This window comes from Denticeps clupeoides, chromosome 5 (assembly GCF_900700375.1).
Source record: "Denticeps clupeoides chromosome 5, fDenClu1.1, whole genome shotgun sequence".
In the NCBI taxonomy this organism is placed as follows: Eukaryota; Metazoa; Chordata; class Actinopteri; order Clupeiformes; family Denticipitidae; genus Denticeps; species Denticeps clupeoides.
The window spans coordinates 29907055-29929481 of NC_041711.1; the positions used below are offsets into that span (position 1 = coordinate 29907055).

Here is a 22427-nt window from a genome sequence, read left to right on the forward strand (position 1 = left end):
AAAAACTATGGGTAAAAATGATAATTTCAACTGACAGGCAGAAATGTTGCAGATCACAAAATCTACATTTTGGTCAACAAAAGCCATAGACAATTGAGAATTGAGAAGCTGAGTGCTCAGGTTTATATCAGTTACTATATCAGTTATGCAGAGCAAAAAGAAAAATGTATTTATAGACTCCTTGAATAATACATGAAAGTGGAATGAGGAAGAAGCCAAGGTCAGAAGATGAGGATCTGACATCCATGTAGCACAAAAAGCCATTAAGGGGGCTCTATTGAATTCATTGCATAATGATTTCGAAATTTTATGATTGAACTGCTTATTTTCTATGACTTATCTACCAGCAAAGTTTTAAATGTCACTCTCCTTTTAAAAGGCATTCCCTTTGTTACCAACTAGATGCTACATAGTGTCATGTATGTTCTGTGAAATATGGCACAGGAATTAAAAATGTATGAATCAGGTGAAAAGCGCAACTCACTTCCTATCTCTTCTATGGTGAAGATCGGAGCCAAGTGAGGAAATGCTTAATATATTAATTATGAGCTTAGCACAATTTTCTGAAATACTTAAGTCGGGTATCATAAGGCAGCCAATTACAACTAATTTCAGATAATTAGTCATTATTGAATCATGCACTGCCATCATGCATATATTAGTATGCAAAATAATGCAGTTATGTTGCACATAGTTCATAAGAGCAGTGTTTGGCCGAGCAAATAAGGAAACAGACCTGTAATTGGAAAGTTGGTGGTTCAATCGGCCAAGGTGCCACTAAGCAAAGTACCATTGCCTCACACTGCTCACCAGGCCTTTCATGGCTGCCCACTGCTCCCTCACTGTGTGCACCGGGTGCTGTGCTGTGGTGTGTCATATGTGACAACCCATCACTTTCACTTTACTCACATTTCCGAATTAAAAAATGTCAGTGGTATTTTTATATTCTAGTATAAAAACTGCATTAGCAGTACATCTTAGCATTCTGTACAGATCAGTTAATATGTAGTTGGAGCTTAAGGGTTGACAAATGAACTTGATTTTCTACAATTAGTGATATAAAAAACTTTTAGGTAATACATTTTCAGCTATACAGGTATTGTTATTGTTACATGACCTAAGAAATAAATGCCTAGTGGACGCAGCCAACAGAGCGTTGCTGATTCAGTCTTTTCTATACAATTACACTGAAATAAATAACCCCCTGGTGTGTATGGTGCTGATTTAGTGCTCACCTTGAACGTTTTCTACCTGGTACCAGGCCAGGTCTTTTCATCTGTAGCTGCCCGGGGGGCCTTGGCTCCAATATCTCATCGCTCAGCAGAATGAGCATGAGTGGTGCAGGTCACACTGCCAAGCAGATGCAGTCCATATTGTGCTGCGCATGCCATTGCATAATATCACAGGGCCAGAGCAGAGTACAGACACAGACAGAGAGCACGTGGTCTACTTCATGTTGGTTGTTTTATTTGGTTGAAAGGTGACATTAAAACCAAATGCAGAGAAAACAGAAAAACAGAGAATCGCAGTTAAACATGACAAGGATATGTACAGCAAATCCAGAGACCAGTCAGTTCAAAAGATAATAACCTTAGTGAATGAAAAGATTTTAGGGTCTAAGCCACTGACAATTTTGCCAACAATATCAATGTCAGAATTCAGTCTGAACCAAAAACAAAGCAGTGGATACAACAGATTAAAGCTTCAGTTTTCAATGACACACAAAACAAGGTTTTATAGAAGGGAACAAAATGAACATTAAAGCATTACTTTTCTCATTGGTACAAGCATTTTTCTAAATTATCTACTTGTGTCTGTTTCTATTTAGTGGACGTGTTGGACAATTGGTAATGTCTTATATACAAAAAAGGTATTCTGTCAAGTACAGGATATTTCCCCAGTAGAAATGTGATCTATGATGTATCAACTGTTATCTTTGGAGGTTCATGTTTGCTCATGGTGTACGATGAAGAAGACAGCCATTAGGTTACATGAGTACTATCAATGTATAATGTGTAATAACCAAATATTCTTAAATATTAATCAGATCCAAAGTATAATAGGTTTGGATATAATGGGTGGATATAATATTTTCAAGTCAACCTTTTGTTACCTTTTGTCAATGCACAGTCCATTGCTAAACCTCTGTCTACCTCATATCATACCAAATTTAACAACTATCAAGAAAATAAACCAAAATGGGAAAAGCAATACAAACTTGAAAAAGGATGGAGAATCAAAAGACATTAATTATAAAATTAATAACAATTTAATAACATTTAAAAAATGAACTTATGACAATTTTGGCAATATTTCCCATTCACAAAAGAACAAACAATTGGTGAGAGGGAAATAATTTAAAGGAAAGGAAAAGTTCTATAAAAAGAACTGCCAGTATTTTTCTTTTTAATTTTTTTAATTTTTTGTTTTTGTTATATAATTACAAATATTTTACCTTTTTTTTTGTCTTAACTCAGATGACAAAATATCTGTGTTTCCTGTCCTGTTTTGGCTTTATATGTATTTTTGTTTTAGAAATTACATTTTGTTCTGCCACCTTGAGAACATAGGGGCTGTCAAGTTGTACACTGGCTATTAACCAAAATATAGCATGAAATAATTTAAAGCCCAGCTATAGTTCCTAATATTCTCAAGGTTTAGCAACAGTAGAATCATATACACACACATACACACATACATACAGCATAAAAAAACTACCCCACTCACAAATCACACACACTCCCATGTTACTGTGCTTTTCATGAAATGTCACAGAAAATAGCTATAGTATTTGGTCATAGAATCCCTATTTTTAAGAGGACAGTTTTTGGCTATTTCAACTCCGTTATCATAAAGAGAAATGCAAGAACATTTTGTATCAATATATGAAAATATATCACATTTTCACCAGAAATTCTTCAAAGGTTAGATATTATTTGTAAAAATTCTGTGTATTCAGAGGTACAGAGAAGCTTCTGTTTAATCTAATATGTGTCTCTATGTTATAAGTACATCTATAAGGTATGAGCTTTTGGCTTTGGTTAATGGTAAGAATTCATAAAACAGCTGACATGTAATATTGACTTTTTTAAAAAAGACTGAAAACCATTAATTTAACATCTTTGGATATTACTCAGCTTGGTTTTCACAGAATTTTTGGAAAGCTGGTGAGGCAGAGGTTTATAAAATCGACTAGTATTCTATTTTGCCTGGTGTAATCAATTAAAGAACCTGAAATAAAAAAAAAAGTCACCAAGGAAACCTAACAAAGAGCTGGCAAGACTCCAAAAGGAGATCAAGTTTCCAAGACGACAAGGGGGCACTGACCACAGCACCAAATCTCAGAGGCAATCCAGCTGTTCAGAATGTTCAGAAGACACAGAAAAGGGCTCGAACACATCCCACCACTCTGCTGAGATGCTGCTCTTTCATGTCCGTACTTTCCTGTTCTCGCTGCATCGTGGGTCATTGTTTTCAGTGTTCCTCCATGTTTTGTCAGAGAGCGATCCTGCTCTTGTTTTGTTGCAGCAGCAGGAATGACAGCAGCACGTATACTCTAGTAAAAAGACAGCAACAAGTTGTGCAGGTCTGCCTGTTACAGTAGCAGGTCAAACATAGGGACAACATAGGGACATACAGCTCAGTCCTGAATCAGCCATTGTTACCATCATTTACTGATGAGGCAGGAAACAAAACTGCAAGAAGACCTGGCAACATGTTTCTCATGGGTCATTTTTCCTCTTTAAAGACCGCTGGATTAAAAAAAGAAATAGAAAAAATCCAAAGTCTTAGGAAGATGCTCTCAACGTAGGAAGAAGCAGCTGGTAAAAGGACTCTAGTTCTGGCAGACTTTAAAAAAGAGGGCAAAAGACACACCAAGGGTAGTTTTGGTTGAGGTAGGTATGCTTAACCAGCAGCATCGCAGGCAAATGGTCACCTTGATCGCTCAGACGTTCTCGTCAGGCTGAGGTAGCTATCTTTGGAGGTAAAGAGGTCTGGTGGGTAAGGAAGGGGAAGGGGTTGGGGTGGGATGGCTGTACTGAGAGTTCCTCCACACTGATCTGCCTCAAGGCTAATATGTCAAGAGAACCAAATGAGTCTTGTATTGTATAAGTGTATAAGGCATTGTAAAACTATTACAGATACAAAACATCTTAACATCTACACTGCAACCGTCTAAACCAAAATTAATATATTATGAACCATGGTATTTTTTGTGCAGCATAACTGTAGATGTTATTAGTTGGTCTATCTACAGTCTACACATAAAAGGTTATAAGAGGTTATAAAATATCTTACATTATTATTAGTATTCGTAATAGTATGTTGTAGATGTTTATAGATGTAGTGCTGGATAAGCATTTTCAAAAGAAGCTAATAGAAAACCAGCTTTGGTTTCAGACCAGAGAAAAAATAAAAGGACTCCTACTGGACAAAAAGAAAGAAAAAGTCTATAGAGACTCATTTTTACATTCAAAAAGTCATGCTAGTATGGCTGTCCATGATCTGCAGTGAGATGGACCACTATCTGTGTGTGCTCAGATATTTGTATCGCTAAGGCAGAGGACCTGGAGGAAAATGCAGTACAGCCAGCAGGGTTAATGGGGGAGGTGTGGCATTTGGAGCTGAGCCTGACGCTTTATCCAGTGCCCGAGGACTGCTGGCTGCCTGGGTGCTGCTCAACGAGAACGTGGCACAGTGCCGATGTGGGCTGGCATTCCTCAGCTCGCCTCTGGTTGGAGTTCTGGATCTGTGGATGGCGAACAGTGCTACTCAGGCCATGAAGTTCCTTTTTTTATCCTCAGGAAAATTCTTCAATCTAAACAGTCAGAATGTTTATTTGATACATGTTGATTATGGCCCTTACCTGAGGCACCAGTTCTATGGCCTCTGATGGGCGGATCACCAATTCTTTCGAACTTCCATCTCTCTGGCCCACCTGGCCACTGTCACCTCTCTGTGGCAAGTTCCAGCTGTTCTGTGTCCCTTTCCTGCAGGGTAAACTACAGTTAAATAGAATCTCAAGACCTTTACAACTTTGGAGGTGTAATGAAGTAAATCGCCTCTTTTTCTCCTACCTGCAACGGTATCCAAACATGAGGAAGAGCACACAGAAGATGATGCAGGCAATACCAATATGAATGCCCACCACAATGCCAGTCATGGAGCCATCTCCTTCCTGCCTGCAGTTGCAGAGACTTTGCCCTCCTGCGTAAAGAAAGCACAGACACCAAACGTCAGACTTTAAAGACACCTTACGTATTAATGCCCAGGGTTCTGAAGACATTAAATACTAGGGGTGTTACAATTAATCGTATAATCAATGCAACAATCTCAGAGTATCCAGAGATCACCAACAATTTTCAAGTGCAGTGGACCTTGCTGCATTAGGTCTGAAAGCGGCTTTAGATTTTCTCTAATGAGCAGAAAAAACATCTGTGTTCAGTCTGCGCTCAGCTGACGCCACGGACGTCTGAACCAGGCGAGAATCTCACACCGCTGCTGTGGTTTCCATCATGCTCTCTACTTCTTAGGCTTACAGCGCTTCAGTTCCGTCACGCCCGGGTAAATGTCAGTAACCTCTTGTACATGCGACAGGGACATCACACGTACCAAACGTTACTGCTTTTATGTAATACAAAATGAAATAATAAAGATACCACAGGAGCTTGGACCAGTCTGCTCAGTTTCTCTGACTGGTCGATATGCATTTGAACCGGGGCAAACGACGAACTCAGTCCACAGCATAGTGCTGTGTGCATTTAAAGGGGAACTAACAGCATATACGACTGTTACAAGGTGAGCGCGGATTTAACAGCGACAGTTTTTCTGCTCATTGTTGCAAACCAAAGCGTCCAAACAGGCGTACGAGACCTTAATTCCTGTATTCGAACACTTCATGTGACAATGTCGAAAATGTATGGGATGCATCAATATCGAGGTGATCGAATCGAATCGTGAGACCAGTGAAGGTTCATAGCTTTACTAAATACTCACCGTTGCTGCTCTTGGTGCCAGTCTCAGCCAATGATACCAGGCGCTTGTTACCAGTGCTGTTCCCATTGCCATTGAAAGCAACCAACTGGATCTCATACACAGCGCTAGGTTCTGCAATGACATGAGTGCAAAAATAAACAGTAACATCTGAACAAAACAGTGGGTCTTAAAGTTCTGATAGAGGCAGATATTAATATTTTGAAGACACAGCCCATAGTGGTCTTGTACTTTTCAAAGGATCAGCTCATTTTGTGTAATTTGATCTCACTAACCAAGGTGGGAGATGGTGTGGGTGTTGATGTGGCTGGGGAACTGCTCCTCGCCCTTGTACTGCTCTTCAGGGACCATGCGATAGGACATTTTGAAGCCCTGCACCTTTCCGGGCTTACTGGGCAGCTCCCAAAACACCTGCATGGCGGTCTTATTCAGCACCTTCGTGAAGAAACTGGGCATTGTGGGCACTGTGTGGAAGAAAGGGAAAATGAAAGGACATCAGAAAAACACATTTAGCTGGAAAATGAACTGTTTCTTTAGTTCACTGAATGAATCATAATTGAATGATTGAGCAGAAAGTGCTGCTGTGTAACTTACCACCCCCTAGTGTTGTGGCTATGATAGTGTTGGACTGCTGGCTGGCCCCCAGTGGGGAATAGGCTTTCACGTAGATGGAGTAGGTGGTGGCTGCCTCCAGGTTATTGAAGTCGTGTTTGAAGGTGGTCTTGCTCACCGCCTCTTGCAGCTCCCTGCTATCAGGCTCTGTGAGTCAAAATGAGAAAGTTGTAGAGTCTGACAGCCTCTCAGAGCCCCACCAGTGACGGCTATGACTGGGCACTCACCACCAAGCATGCGGATGTGCAACACATATCCGATGATGCTGTCAGTGGCAGAATGTGTCGGCTGAGACCAGCTGAGCTGGAGGCTGGTGGTGGAGAGCGGCGTGGCTGTCAGGTCCTGGGGCACATCCGGCAGGTCACTGGAAATGGACACTGCCAGGCGGGCGCTCGCCTGGTTGGTGCCGGCGCTGCTCTCTGCAATGCACTGGTAGATGGCTTCATCATCTGGTGTGATGCGAGTCACTGCCAATGTGCTGGAGCAAAAGTGAATAGGAAATAGAAATAATGTTTACTTATATTTATTCAAATATTTAAATATATTTTATAACTATAAACTTTATACATTGTTTGCAGGAAAAACGGGATACCTGTTGTTGTTAGTAAGCTTGACATTGTCTCCTGGAGTCAGAATCTTGCCGTTCTTGAGCCAAATCAAATGGGGCTCAGGCACTCCCTGAGCACTGCAGCTAAACACAGCGCTGCCCCCTAGTGGTTTTGACGCAGACTGTGGCCACTGCAAGAACTCAGGGGGAGCTGAGAGACAAGACAGAGACAGAAAGAGAGAGAAGCATGTCATATGATGTGACAGTATAAGTTGGTTTTTATTTGGACAGGCCATTCCCACTGCTTTGCTGCGCTCAGTGCTGTTACTGTTGTACTTCTCTAAATTAACAGTAGAGAGCAGCAAAGTCAAATCAATTTCTCAACTTTGTTACAAACAAAACCAAAAGGTTGTAGGTTTTCATAGAAACAATCTACTGCTTCTAAGGGATATGCAGAAGGGATGGCGATAGCAAAAAAAAAAAACAACAAGAAAACAATTCCCAAATCTGGAAAAAAAAGTAATAGTGGCAGATCACAGTCCGGCGAACATATGATTATACTATATAATGAAATTTCTAAATAATTCTAAAGGAATAATATGTGCCGTCATGTCACATGAGGGACAGAAATCCCAACAAACACCTGCTCCAATAAAGCAAATGACTGGGGGTATACACACAACCTGGAGCCTCCACTTTCCTCATATAATTGATCTACTGCCATGGCGTATCCTTGTTAAAAAAATAGATTGGGGGGTGTCCTCTCAGACCTATTGTCAGGGTTATGTGAAGAGGGAGGGGGGTGTTGGAGGGGCAAAGGGGGGGATGAACTTAGAATGGTTTGAAAAGAAGCAATTAATCAATTGTGGGATTATATTCTCCTGCTCAGCTCACAACAATCCAGAATTGTGTTTGTTATGTATTTGTTATCTTGCTATTACACATCTCCTGAATCAAAAACCTGCTTATGTCCAAAGTATCACATATGGTGAAAAACAGCAAAGCCATGTTATGGGACAAATATGACTAAAACAACACCCAGCGTGAACAGACAGGAGCGAGTTCTTATCCCTATCCTTTTAAAACAGTTCACATCCACACAGGCTTGATGGGACCGGGGAAATTGTCTTTTTTTATCTGCAAACAGAATGCTTTCTAGACTACAGCTGTGCAGTGCAGCACAGACGCAGGGTGGGGGTGCCGGTGATAGAGGTTAGGGTGCAGGTTTGCCCACTAGAGACAGATAGACGGGGCCCATTGTGAGCCTGAATTGGGGGGTGACTCTAGGGGGGGGGTTGGAGTGTATGAAGCTGGATGAGGTGTTTGCTGGGAAGGGAGGGGGCAGCTGTTTAATAAATCTCTCCCATCTCACACTCTTCACCCCTGAAGTGCACTTCACACTTGAACTTCAACAAAACCCTTTATTTTGATGAGATGAGTGTTCTGTCAAACTAAGACCTTTCTAAACAAAGACCTTTTTTTTTCTTACAACAAACAAGAGCAAAGAGGAAATTTTGCCATGGACTGTAATTGAACATAATTTCTCTTCAAATCTTCATTTATCTAAATGAATCTTTATGGAACTAATTTCCTCAGAAAATGCATGCAGTGATGTCCTGGGAAACTGGAGTATGTGCGGACGTTTTAGAATAAGCTGTTATGCAAACACAGTGGCCCCCAAGCGCCTTTATGTCCTTTAGTCTTCTCGCAGCCCCTCACTCTGAACTTGGCCAATCCTCTGTCAGCCACAGCTGCCTGAAGGCTGGGACCAAAGTGACTGTCCCAGAAGACCCAGTGACATGTTGAGGGGGAAAATGACGTCCCCCAGCTCTATAAAGGTACATCAATCACGCTTCTGCAGAAGCACCCCCTGCAGACCACATCCCTGGGTCCACCAGACCTCATATGCATCTTTTCCTGGGGGCCTTCTGGGAGCAGGTCAAGGGTGAGAGGTGAGAGGTGATCCTTCACTCAGACACAATTATTCCCCTTCCCCCTATACTCAGATCCAATTTTATTCAGGCCTTATCTTTAATTATCTCTCACACTTTCACTTTTCAATATTTTTTCTCCAACACTGTCTTTACATTGGACTATGTTTTTTACTTTTGATCACACGTTTTAATATGTTCTTCTTCTCCTTCTTCTTTCACAGATGGCCCCCATTGTCTCAGCCTGACTGATATCTAACCATGACCAGAGCGGACCAGACAGGGCCAGACATGTGTTGGGCCAGATCACGGCCATGTGAAAGGCCAAAGACATCCCATTATCTTGCACCATATGCAAATGAGCACTGGAAAGACAATCAAATGCAAAATCATCCTGAAGTTCAAGTCCAGCCGGTGAATGTGGGAGAAGTCATAATGCATGCAAGCAGATGGGATAACATTATGGATAGTAAACCCATACAAATGCATTTAATATTGAAACCTGCTTGTATGTGTTAAGATATTAGTGGTAAGTCACATCCAAACGTGCACAAAATCTAAAATAAGTTCCAAAGAAGACTAGTACTTATTTATTAATAAAATTGCATTATTTAATTAAACTGGAAGCTCCATATCTATACATTGTGGCCACATAAAGAGGGCGACAGTTTAAATTACACTGGTCAGGGACTTTGGTCCCTTTTCAAAGTCAATCAATAAATTAATGAATACATTAGCCAGCATCTGCCCATAAAAGCTGAACCCCAATCAGATTGTGAAATACTGATAGGATGCAATATTGATTGATTGAGCTGGGTTGAAAATTCACGGATTCTATTGGATGCAAGCTTCATATCCTCAGGACCACCAGTGTACTCTGTTTCTGCATCCCAGAGGGCAGTTTCCTACAGCCAAGAGCATCCAAGGGCCACTTGAGTTGTTTGGACATAACACATATTACAATTGTTAATAACGTGAGCCATGTAGCCTATGAGTCTCTAAGCCATAAATATACTTCCAGCATCAGTGAGAGCAGGAAAGGATGCTGTAAGATAAATAAACACTGTCAATACTGAGGCAGGGTAATTTCAGCCTGGACACAGTATAGTCCATTATCTGTGTCCAGCTGGAGCTTGCTCCATTAATTATAAAATGGGGGTCGGGGTCTCAGAACGGCAGTGCATTTACCCCAAGCCCCTTTACTGAGGGTCAAAGGTGAGTGGGGGATGGGCGTTAAAAAAAATCAAGCCTAAGGTCATGGACACATCCTGCCCAGGTTTAATGTAGATTGACCATCCCAAAATCACTGCCTTATTTGTCCAGGTATGCATATTCATCCTTATTTCTAGTAGATGTCCGAGTGCTTTTGCCTTAGGGTAAGTCTCTGGACAGCACAGACTAGAAAAAAAATCTATTGTTGAATAAATTGCTCCAAACAATATTTCTTTTTGGGAAAAAAATCTATAAATGTTTTCTGTTATGTTTTTTTCTTGGAGGTCCTCAATAGTCAGCATTAATCACACAACTGCATAACTGTTTTAATATCGCTTTAGGAATTAGTAAGAGCGCAGAATTTTATTTTACATTTACATTTACATTTACGGCATTTGGCAGACGCCCTTATCCAGAGCGACTTACAATGTGCTTTCAAGTTACCATCGATGAAGAGATCAATTCCGGTTCACTAGGACCCCAACTATGAATACATCTATTTTATTCAATAACTAAAAGGCAATGAAATACTGATGTGTAGATTGATATTGAGACATGCATATCTCTGGTAACAGAACACCACTATTGCTTGTTATAAAAATGTACAGAGTGGAGCACAAGGTGCCTGGAGGACTTACACTGGACCACCAGTCTGCCCAATGCTGTACGCCTCATCCTGCTGCCAGGCCGGTTGGCAGAGCAAACGTAAACTCCAGAGTGCTGTAGTGTCACATCAGAGATCATCAGGTTTCCTGTGCCCAGTACTTGGATGCCTTCCACTCCAATGGAGCGGCCATCTATACAGAGAACAGACAAAAATCATTCACCCTATATACATGCCTGCTCCATTACTGTAAAACATAACATCATTACATGATCAGAGCACATAAAACATTTCATATCTCACCAAGTCTACTCCAGGACACAATAGGCCGTGGGTTCCCTGTGGCAATGCACTCCAAAATGGCAGTCTGGTGCACAGTTATGGTGAGGTTCTGCGGGCCGGAGAGAATCACTGGCTCCTTGTAGGTACGTCCGGTTGCAACTGCAGTGGAGAAGAGAGCGTGTTTCACAGATCGGAAATGCTGAGCTTGAAGACATCGACAGACAGATGTGCAGAGCGGAAGCCCCACCTGTGACTGTGAGCTGGGCCTCGTGGCTGTAGCGGGTGTTGGCGATGTTTACGGCCACACAACGATACACACCGCTGTCCGCCTTGCGCACGCCGGTGATCTGGAGGATGCCCGTGGGTAGCAGAGTGTACCTGTGCGCGTGAAAGCCAGCAGGAAAGCAAAAAAAAAAGTCAGAACATGTGTGTAAGGGCTGTGTGGATTTCCAGAGTGCAAATGCTAAGCCCCGCCCACCTGGAATCGTCGATCTTCAGGGTGGTCCGGTTCTTCTCCCAGGTGATGCTGGCCTCGGGGATTCCATTGACGGCACAGTGGAAACGCGCCACACCCCCCTCATCCACAGTCATGGACTCGGGATGTGTGTGAAATTTGGGCAGAGCTGAAAGAGATGAAGCCGTGTTTATACGACTCCTGCCTTAAAAAAAACTACTCCATGCTGCAGAGATTCTCTACACAAGCATGTGCAGTTTATCAAACCATGATGCTATGATCAATAATGGTAGTGGCCGTTTAAATTACCATGGTAACATATTGGCTGGTGAGAGCCACACCAAAAAACCTTATAAGAGCAATATTTTTTCCTGGATTATACCTAACCCCTTTCTGGCACCCTGCGGTTTTATTTGACCACGGGAATGGTCAGAACAAAAGGCTGTTTGCTTTTCAAAGGACTGTTAGACCAAAGCAAAAGATATTAATGGCCAACGCCAACAAAAGCACTGCTTGGGTGAAGTGAGCGGGTGAAGGAGGGGAGGTGGAGTTGTCAGGTGTGATTAAAGTGAGACGAAATAAGGAATCTAATGCCTGCCTTTCAGATACAGTTACTTATGCTGTTCACGCATTTTACTCACTACAAATGTAATATCATTTATTTACATTTACATTTATGGTATTTACATTTATGGTATTTATCAGACGCTCTTATCCAGAGCGACTTACAATCAGTAGTTACAGGGACAGTCCCCCCCTGGAGCAATTTAGGGTTAAGTGTCTTGCTCTGGGACACAATGGTAGTAAGTGGGATTTGAACCTGTGACTCTGTAGTGTTCTGGTTCATAGGCAAGTGTGTTACCCACTAGGCTACTACCATCCCACTTACCATTTATACTTAATACATTACTACATTATTCTATTGAGAAGAGCAGAGTTTTACTATTATTCTATTATTCTATTTGAGCAGAGTTTTACTCCTTTGCAAACACTAAACGATCTATGAAAAAAGCAATAAAGTCAACAATCAATTCATGTGTGCTTTATCAAATATTAATATTTAATCTGTGACCTCTTGCCGGTCCATCTACACACTGATGTATATGTGCTCCTCTTCATGAGAGAGTCTTTTAAGCAGCGCAGGACTGATCATTGCAATTTACTCTAAAGTGACCATTTCTACAGTAACTCATTTCCAGTTGATCCTGCCAACTATAGCGAACAGAACCAGGAAATTTCTTTAACCCACTGGTCGACCCTTCTGCTTCTGCCCAATGTCCTGTCATGTCAAAGCACAGTCACATTACTTTTGAAACTTTAGGTTGAATATAAAATATTTAATATAATCTGCATGTTTCTGGCTATATATAGTGTTTATGTGCATCTTGGCAAATCATTGAGTGGTAAACTAAATTTTACTGAGTGGTCTCTAGTTGTACTCACATGCCAACTGCACCCGGGCCTTGCGGCTGATCAGCATGCCATATCGGTTCTGTGCCGCACAGTCGTACTCTCCTGCATCCGTCTCGTTGCTCTCCCTTCGCTTCTGGAAGTTTTTGATCAGGAGGGTTCCGTTTTCCAGCACGCTCGCCTTCTGCCCCGTGGGCACAGGCACCCCGTTGCGGCGCCAGGTCACTGAGATGGGTCCTTCTCCCTCTACCAGGCAGTCCAGCAACAAGGGCCGATCTCTCACAGCTATGACGTCGATGGGCTCCTTCATGAAGGCTAGTTCAGAGGCTCTTCCCAAGTCTGGGTGACAGGGGCACCAGTAAGGTCAGAGGTTTAGCAAGGAGCTTGGATCAGTGGACACAGATGCTGGTGGAGATTATTTTACTGAAGGTTGATGAAAGGGCTTCACATGATGGCATGATGGGACAAAGAAGAAGCAGAGGTGGTGAGGTAAGACTCAGGGAGGATGAGAGGGATGATGGCTTTCAATGGCGTATGATGAAGATGATGATCTAAAGTCAAACAGAGAACGTGGCATACGAATGGATGAACTTGAGCGTTATGGAGTATATAGTGAGGTTATCATATCATGGACAGCACAGTTCACATCTTTAACATTTAGACCTTTTACCTAATGGTCCTCAGCTTATATCAAGTTATACATTTAACCTTTAATGTTCTGACGCCCTTTTCTGCTTTACAGTCTCTGCCTCAACGTAATGCACAGCCTTTCACTGGTTGTGTGCCTAAGGTTTATAGAGCCATAAAGACTGGTTTTATGACTGGCACTGATAATTAGGATGAGGGCAAGTAATGAGTGACCACATTAAAGTAATTAATTAAGACCATGACCGGACATTATCGATCCACCATTACTCCTTCATAAATTATTTACAATCACCTAAGACCTAGATTTGAAAGAAGCAGCGGCAAGTGGACCGCTATTATTGGGTTAACAAGAAATAAAAGTGGCATAAATTACGCTGTACTGAATAAAAGTAAAACACTTCACTGTCCAATGTAATTAGAGTAAAGAGAAGCATGTCTGCGGTGGGTGAACCTTTTCCGGCTTTTGCACGCTAGCCCTACTGAGATGACATTTTTCATACTGCAGCTGCTCCAGGCCATGAGGAACAATGTATTTAAACCTCATTATTGAATCCTACAGAGCACAGGAAGCAGACATACTTGGCTTTTATTAATGCACATCTGATATTGCCAGACAGCATCCAGGCTTCCCATTTGCTTAATGGCGTCTTAATTGCAGCCGAGCAACACCATTATTAATTAAAGCTTAAGAGACCCTGACTGCAATGGACTCGGATGTGGCTGGATCTCACAGCGCTAGCCAGAGTCTTACAAGGCCATGAAAGCAGTGCTAAATTGAGCCAGAGCAAAAGGCATAGAACATTAACTCATTGCCACAAAGGTGCTGGGAGAAAAGTGGGTCCGGACTCGGGAAGTGAAAGGAGCCCCACCGCTGGGCGCACTGGTGACAGCTTCATTCTGAGGGCGGTACTGCTGGGTGTTTGCATAAAAAAAGTGAGAGACAACAGCACAGGAGGGGGCCCACAAAGAGCATGAAGAGCCACTGTTTAGGTCCATTTTTCAGGACGAACTTGCACTTGACTTTGCCTCAGCCTGATTGATAGCTCTGTTAGCATATCCCCCCCCCGCCGTCACCCTCTCCCATTCTCCGTCACAGCGAACATCTAAGCCCCCACCACCCCATCCCTCAAAACATCCTCACAATGGTCATGAATGCCGTGGAGCTATTGAACCAGAGAAAGCTGCAACAATGCAAGGAGTAGGGAAGAAGGCAGAAGGGGCAGGGTTTGTTGGGGGTGGCAGGGTGACTGGGCTAAGGAAGTCCACTGATAGCCCACCCCACCCCCATCCAATCTCGTCAGCCATATAAGAGGACCATCTGCCCCCTTTCTGCAACCCCTCTACCCCGCCTCCATGCCGATCATTCTCTTTTCACTTGAACTTGGAGGTGACTTTCCCATGCCACTCGATCACTCAAATGCTGCCCCAGTCCCATCACGGCAGACACGCCCGTCTCCCCATTTTCTCCAGTTTTTGGGGGACCTCTTCTGCTCCACGATTCACCATCTCAGTCCTCTGACCTCTCTAACATCCAGCCTCCTGTCCCTTTCCCAGCTGTTACGGAACAAAACATGGGAGCTGCACTTGAACTTGTGCATTCAGATGAGAAAATGAGACTTCACACTACGTCCGACGTCTGGACTGCTGACACCTAGAGAAAAAACTTGACCCCAGTGTGACACAGTCACCTACACCAACCGCAGCTGCCCCAAATGGCGGCCACCAGTGACCTGACTCAACATCAACTTCAATCCCAGCCTGAGAGGACAAGGATCTTCAGCGCCAAGCTGTCCTCATCTGCAAACATCAGGCAACACCCTTGGCAATTCTCCAGTTCTTGCTGGAAAAACGTCCACCCACTAGACCCAACTTGGTTTTGTCCCTCAAATTAACTCTTGCCTACGTAATTATTTCCTCTGAGCCAAAAGCCGCTGACCCCTGCCAATCGAGACACATCGACGTTGATAATACGGATTTTGGAAAAGATATTTTCCTGCTCTGTTCTCACACTTCCGCTTCTCTCCCTCGGCTCCTGCTGCACTGATGGGACAGCAGCAGATGGAGAGGCTCGTGGTCCAGGCTGCAGCCTCCCGAGGAGCTCGGTGACAGGGCCCGCGATTCAGCCTTCCCAGAGGACGCCTGTGTCACACAGCGCAGCTCGCACTCTGCCCCTTTGTGCCTCAATCGGCTCATGCCTCAGAGCCAGCGTCTCACACAAGCACAGCACTCAGAATCCTAGTGGGAAGCGCTGGCCTTCGGGATACCTGGGGAACGCTACATCTGTTTTCTGAATGGAGTATGTAACGTCACAATGGGATTCTGGGGATGAGCCAAATTGACTCGAGATCCTGATGATGCTGATGCTGTCACACAAACATTCTTGGGCGTGGAAAAGCCTTTTAAATGTAATACTAAAAAGCTTTGTAATAAAGGTCAGTCAAAATGCGTAGTTAAGATTTAAATCGATCTCATTTCTTTTGTGTATCATGCCTCGGTATATGGGGCATACTGACTACTTTCACTGCTATTATGCTGTTTTATATATCTATATGTATATATACACACACACACACACACACACACACACGGTACTAATTGATTATAAGTAGATTGTGTATGCTGTGCAGTCAGCAAAGGGGAAAATGGGCCCTTTGTCACATCAGACTTGCTGTGGCCTGTCTGCAGCCCCAGCTGTATTCATTGCCCTCACAATGCGACGCCCCAATCCTCTAGTTAAACCTTAACTCTGTGACTGAGCACTGAAGTTCAGGGATGAATTCGCCACCCATCTGGGCGCTCGTAATGAGGCGAGAGGTTTTTTTTTGGGGGGGCCCCGTCTGTCCCCGCCCCCAACCCCGCAGATTGTGACCTCAGCCCCTGGGGGTCATGAGAGAGTTGGTGGAGGGGCTGAGGTTGCGGACAGATTGCGTTCGGCCACCAAAGCCCTCCGTCTCCGCCTACCTTTTGTTTATTGCCCCCCCACCCCCAGACTGGCCGTGAACTTCACAATCTATTGTGGCCACCTCTGAGCTCACCCCCTCGCAAGAAAGTAAATGGGCGATGAGGGAGACATGGATAAGGCAAACACTGGAGGCTAAATCCCCTCATTGATTGCATCCCTCTCTGTCTGTGTCTGCTGTGGATGGATGGGGGGAGGTGAACTCTCTGAAGAGCATCCCAGCATCTGCAATTGAAATGTCCCATTCTGCTGGAGCTCTTTACCTACAAATTACACAATTTGAAGTACAAGCTTGGACAAACCTGAAGTATTCTGCCCAAAGTGTTCCACCAAAACCGTTTTTTACTGCAGCATTAATAGGCACAGACTCAAACACATCAGATAAATATGTGATGCATTTAATTGAACTTGAGGGCAATAGTCCAAGTACTGAGCATAACGTTTCCTCAAACTACAGTAGAGTTTTAAAGAGTTTTTAAGAGTTCTCTCTGTATCGTGACTGCAAAGAGTCCCAGAGACAAAAAAAAAAAGTCTCCATGAACAGCTCAAAGCAAGGGCCCAGCGGGGGCCAGACATCCCAGGATGGGGTAATTGTCTCTCTAATAGGAGTTAAACTTGCCTCACTTCTTGGCTTGCTGTGTGCTTTTCCAGGCTTTAAACCTGACAAATGCACAAAAATGTTTTCAGCGTGCAACAATGCCTTCGTGTTCATTCAATTTTATCCTCCAGCAGTGAAGTGTGAGCGCATAATTACCACCATCACAGCCGGAGCAGTGATCACTGGCCCTATATGTTTATTCTAATGGTGCAAATCAGCCTAAATTTACTAGTACGTTTTGCAGATCAAATGCACAGGGCTAGAGATATATTTTAAATGTTAGTGCTTGCCTGTAACATTTTCCTCTTGTAAGCCTTATTCCCACAGCGCAAAGTGAAATGGATGCAACAAGCAACGTGGGGAGTTTTTTTTTTTTTGCTTTTGGGGTGTTGTGAGGAACACAAATCCACTCTACACTCCACAATTGCACACATACACCCTGGTGTGTCCCCTTCTCCTTTAGGACGGGCCTAAGCGAGATTCGCAGGGACAGAGCAGACCCTTCATTCAATCTCAGCGGAGACCTGGATTAGTCGGCTGAACTGGTGGGGTGTCTTGGCCGAGGACGTGTGAGGATAGGAGGTATGGTGCAGGGCAGCTGGTCAGGGATTACCCCCCTGTCCCACACACACACACACACACACACACACACACACACACACCTTCCAGTGAGGTCTCAATCGCGGGGCAAATCTCGCAGCAGTCTCATGGAAATGAGGGTGTAAAAGTAATGACCATGTCGGGTATTAGGGTCAGCGTCTGGTTTAGGTCCATGAAGCCGATTACTTGGACCAAAAACTTGAACTTGAACAGCTTAAAGCACCTTATGGCTTATTCAGGGACACTCATCCATGAAAACTAAAATTAGCCATAATGTAATTCCAAAGGGGAGGAAAAGTCCTTCAGGAGCCAAATTCAAACAGAGAAAACACCACACACATTAGGATGGCTGTCAGTCTATAAAATTACACCCCAATTAAGTCCCAAAATGCACCTTGCACAGACTACATCCAGACCCAATAATTCCCCAAAGCCACATGATTTCACCACAAATGCATGGCGTGAGGAAACAGAAATTAGAGGATTTTATGGTGCTGTGTACATAAAGTGGGGAAAAAAACACACACACACACACATTGCAAAGTTCTCTAGACCATTCTGAACAGAAGTTACCTGTGCAATAGACGCTCAGCACCAGCAGCAGGAAACTCCCCGTCGCGTCCATGTTTCGAAGAATCCGTGAGGAAAGACGACTTTCAAAGAGACATTTCATTTCACTTCTCCCACCCGACCGGGAGGAAACGGATACGTCCCACATGCGCGTCCCCTCAGAAGTGGCCGTGAGACTTAACCCCGCATTTCCGAACTTCGGAGTCGCCTCGACCCGTCCCGTCCCGTCCCGTCCGGGGCCCTTCTCAGAAATAGCCGTGCCGGACCAGTGTTCACTTCGCCGCTGCCGGTAATTAATGCGACACTGTTGTTGTCGCCGTCGTCGCCTGTGACGCGCGCGCTGAATGGACATTGATGGCGCGAGCGGCGCGGCGCGGCTGCGGGTGAACGAGCCAATGACGGAGTGAAGGGCGGGTCACGAGGGCGGCGCCCTGTCCCCCCCCCCAGGTCCCCGTCCTGTCAGAGACGCCCCGCACACCGCCACACGTTCACCGGAGGTGAATACATATATATACATGTATATAAAATAATCAGATGTTCATATCATATATTAATATATAGAATCAGCAAGGCCAAGGTCACGACCTGGAGAACCTGAGGGTCACCAATATTCACCAGCCGATCTGTGGGGCTTTTCACTGACAAAAGGCCATAAAGGCAGTGCAGTTCGTTTTAATTAATTTCCCTGGATCAATTAATTGACAATAGTCAATAGTCGACAATAGTGCAATAAAAATGTTTTTGTTAAATAATCATTCGCTATTATACACGGTTTTATATTGTTATAATGTCGTGAAACAGGTCGACCCGAACCGGTCTCTGGTGCCGGAGTTTTTCGTTTTGGTTTGAGTTCAAAGAGCGGCTCGGCTGCCAAGTTGTTTGAATGCTGTGTACCACGCTGCATGACAGAACAGCCAATTAACAAGCATTAACATACGCAGTGGGGTCTCCCCGAACGTACACAATGCATACCCCCCAAACCACAGAACAACAGGCCAGTAGTGTGTTTTTCATTAGGTGGTCCTCGCGTCCCTCCAAAAACATGCAAAAGGGATCTAATTAGGGCCGGGTCCAAGTTGTGCCAGCCCACTCACTATACCCAGCCAATCAGCAAACTAAACAAAGGCGAGCTGGGTACAGGGGAGGAGAACAACAACCCCAAACCCAATTTATGCCTTTAAAGCCTGCCCTCCAGTGAACACACGTGATCTACCCACTCAGAGTTGCTCTGCACGGCTTTTAAATTAACAATTTAATGCACAGATAAATCAAAACGCACTGCGTTATTGTAATGTTTCAGTGATGTGATAAGTAATAAAATGTGCTGAAATGGGCAGTGGTGATCTAGCAGGTGCGAACTCGTAACTGAAGTTGCCATACCAACGGGCAAAACCAGACAATTACATTTTATTCTCAAGATACAACAGAATGTGTTTTTAAAAATTATATTCCATCAGGTTATATTAGAGCCTGATACATAATAGGTGATACCTTGCATCAGGTTGCTATTACATGCAATAATATCTGTACAAAAAAAAAATCTATCAAGAATATGTCATTTATATGTCATAATATGTCCCACAGTTTAAAAATTAAAAACTGTACTGGCCTAACATTAAAATCCCCAGGAAGGACAGGAGGAGCAGGAAGGTGTTCCGTTTGTGTAATGGAGCTGTCCGCTGAGGCGGGCTGGTCCCGCAGTGGGAGCGGCGTGGCCGTATTAACTCTGGCTGCCCGCGGCCAGGCAAACAGCAGCCCTTCATCCTATTAGCTGCATAATGGCCCTTTTGGTTTCGCATGGCGACGATCACACTGGCCTAATCTGAGCTGCCGGTCTGCTCCCTCCCTCTCTGCATGCTTTTCACACTGTCACTTTCACAAGCTGTTGACTCCATTATGCTCCGGCAGAGAGGAGAACAGGCAGCAAGGATGCGAGTAGGAAGCAATAGTGGAGAGGGGCTAAGCAGTAGGCACAAAGGAGGGAAGAAACAACTTTTAAATTAATAATTTCTTTTTTTAAATATTAGGCAATAAATCAGTATGGCAACAGTGTGCCACATTCTAAAAAAAATACAACAAAAATGGTTAGTATTGATACGTTTTAAGGAAAACCACAATCTTCAGTTGGTCCTTATTTCTCAACCTGCTTTTTTTTTTATTCAGAAAAGGGCTGACCTCTTTCCAAACTCAACCAGCAAAGACCGCCTGGTATTCCTTTAAGCGAACGGCATGTGTTCTATGGTGTCTCTGGCAAAGTTTCAAAAATGTTGACCCTTAACAATCCTTTCCATGAATGTAGTGTTAAACTGCCCTGATTTCGGGCTTTACAGGAGAGGAGGACAAAAGAAACTTTGACATTACTGTTACATTCAGATCATGTAAATCTGACCAAAACATTTTACATGTTATATGAACACTAGTTTGGACTAGATTGCCTTTGGGGATGCAATCGCTAGCCAAACATAGTTCCATCTCTGCATAGTTTCTCTGTTGAGTTTTTTGGTTTCTTTCTTTCTGTTCCAGGTTTCAGATGATCCTGTCTATGACGAGTCCCTTTCAGTGTACTTCTCAACACAGCAGAACTGAATTCAACTGAATAAAACTGAAGGACCTGAACCGCAAGACAAACACACATGGCCACTCACTAACATGTTTGAACATTACATGTTTTTAAGATCTTATTGAGATAAATTGATTTGATCATAAGCTGAAGTACTCAAGATCTGAGATCTGTTAATGCTGAAATAGTAAATTATTCACCCATAACTGCGAGTGATTTTCCGGATTCACCGTAAACTCATCTGTAAGCTATGTCACAAATGACCCAACACAGCTGGTGCAGGTGAAGGCAAGCCCTTATAAATAACTAACGATAACATCTGAATCTGTAGTGATTCTTATATTCTGGTATTATTACATGTTAACCGACACAATGAAGACCTTCTGATTTCTTGCAGAATTGTGAGAATGCTGTTTGTAGATCACAGCTCAGCATTTAATACCATTGTACCCTTGAGAATAGACAGGAAACTAAGGCACCTGGGACTGAGCAACTGTCTGTGGAGCTGGATCCTCAATTTCCTGTCAGCCAGACACCAGGTAGTGGTGTAGGGTGGCAGTAGCCTGTGAACCAGAAGACCCAGGTTCAAATCCCACTTTGTGTCCCTGAGCAAGACACTTAACCCTAAGTTGCTCCAGGGGGGGACTGTCCCTGTAACTACTGATTGTAAGTCGCTTTGGATAACTTAACCCTAAGTTACTCCAGGGGCGACTGACTGCAAGTCGCTCTGGATAACTTAACCCTAAGTTGCTCCAGGGGGGGGACTGACTGCAAGTCGTTCTGGATAAGGGCGTCTGATAAATGCTGTAAATGTAAAAATGTAAAAAAATGTAGGTAGTCTGAGTGGACAACATCACCTTATCCTCTAAACACCGGCTTTCCTCACGGGTGTGCACTGAGCCCTCTTCTATACTCACTCTACACACCAAGAACGGCTCAAACATCACTGTGAAGGTTTGCTGACGGACCTATAGTGGTGGGTCTCTTCACCAATGGCGATGAGACGGCATACAGGGAGGAAGTCAGCACCGTGACACAGTGGCGCCGGTAGAACCATCTCATCCTCAACGAGATCAAGACCAATGAACTGGTAGACGAAGAGGGGAGAATACGCCCCCGTCACAATCAGCAATGCTGCAGTGGAGAGTGTGAGCATCTCCCCTTTACTAGGAGTGCAAATCCCAGAGGACCTCACTTGGACAGTCCACACTCTGTCTTTTTCCTCAGGAGCCCTCACATCCTCAGGATTTTCTATAGCTGTGCTACTGAGAGCATCCTAACTGAATGAATCAGAGTCTGATATGGAATCAACAGCACATACAAACTCTGCAGATAATAGAGCAGTGCCCTGAAAAGATCATTGGACTTGAGCTTCCCTCAACACAGGGTTTCTACACCAGGCAGTGCCTGAGGAGAGCAGGTAAAATAATCAAAGACTTCAGTCAT

At 43.8% G+C, this 22427-nt stretch overlaps 1 protein-coding gene across 2 annotated transcripts; it reads right to left on the reverse strand.

The window, feature by feature from the left end:
• Positions 1-1445: 1445 nt before the first annotated feature.
• LOC114790310 (immunoglobulin superfamily DCC subclass member 3) lies at positions 1446-18744 on the reverse strand. 2 transcript variants are annotated; one of them, XM_028980271.1, is made up of 14 exons: positions 18425-18744; positions 13080-13597; positions 11661-11805; positions 11430-11560; positions 11204-11341; positions 10935-11093; positions 7199-7364; positions 6834-7084; positions 6589-6753; positions 6270-6458; positions 5998-6108; positions 5079-5208; positions 4868-4991; positions 1446-4750 (listed from the first exon to the last, which is right to left on the reverse strand). In XM_028980271.1, the coding sequence occupies exons 2-14, from the start codon at positions 13354-13356 to the stop codon at positions 4640-4642; spliced, it is 2097 nt and encodes a 698-aa protein (XP_028836104.1). In that variant the 5' UTR covers positions 13357-13597; positions 18425-18744; the 3' UTR covers positions 1446-4639. The 2 variants fall into 2 exon arrangements, with proteins under 2 accessions (XP_028836104.1, XP_028836103.1); XM_028980270.1 differs by having other exon boundaries at positions 4868-5003.
• Positions 18745-22427: the final 3683 nt, after the last annotated feature.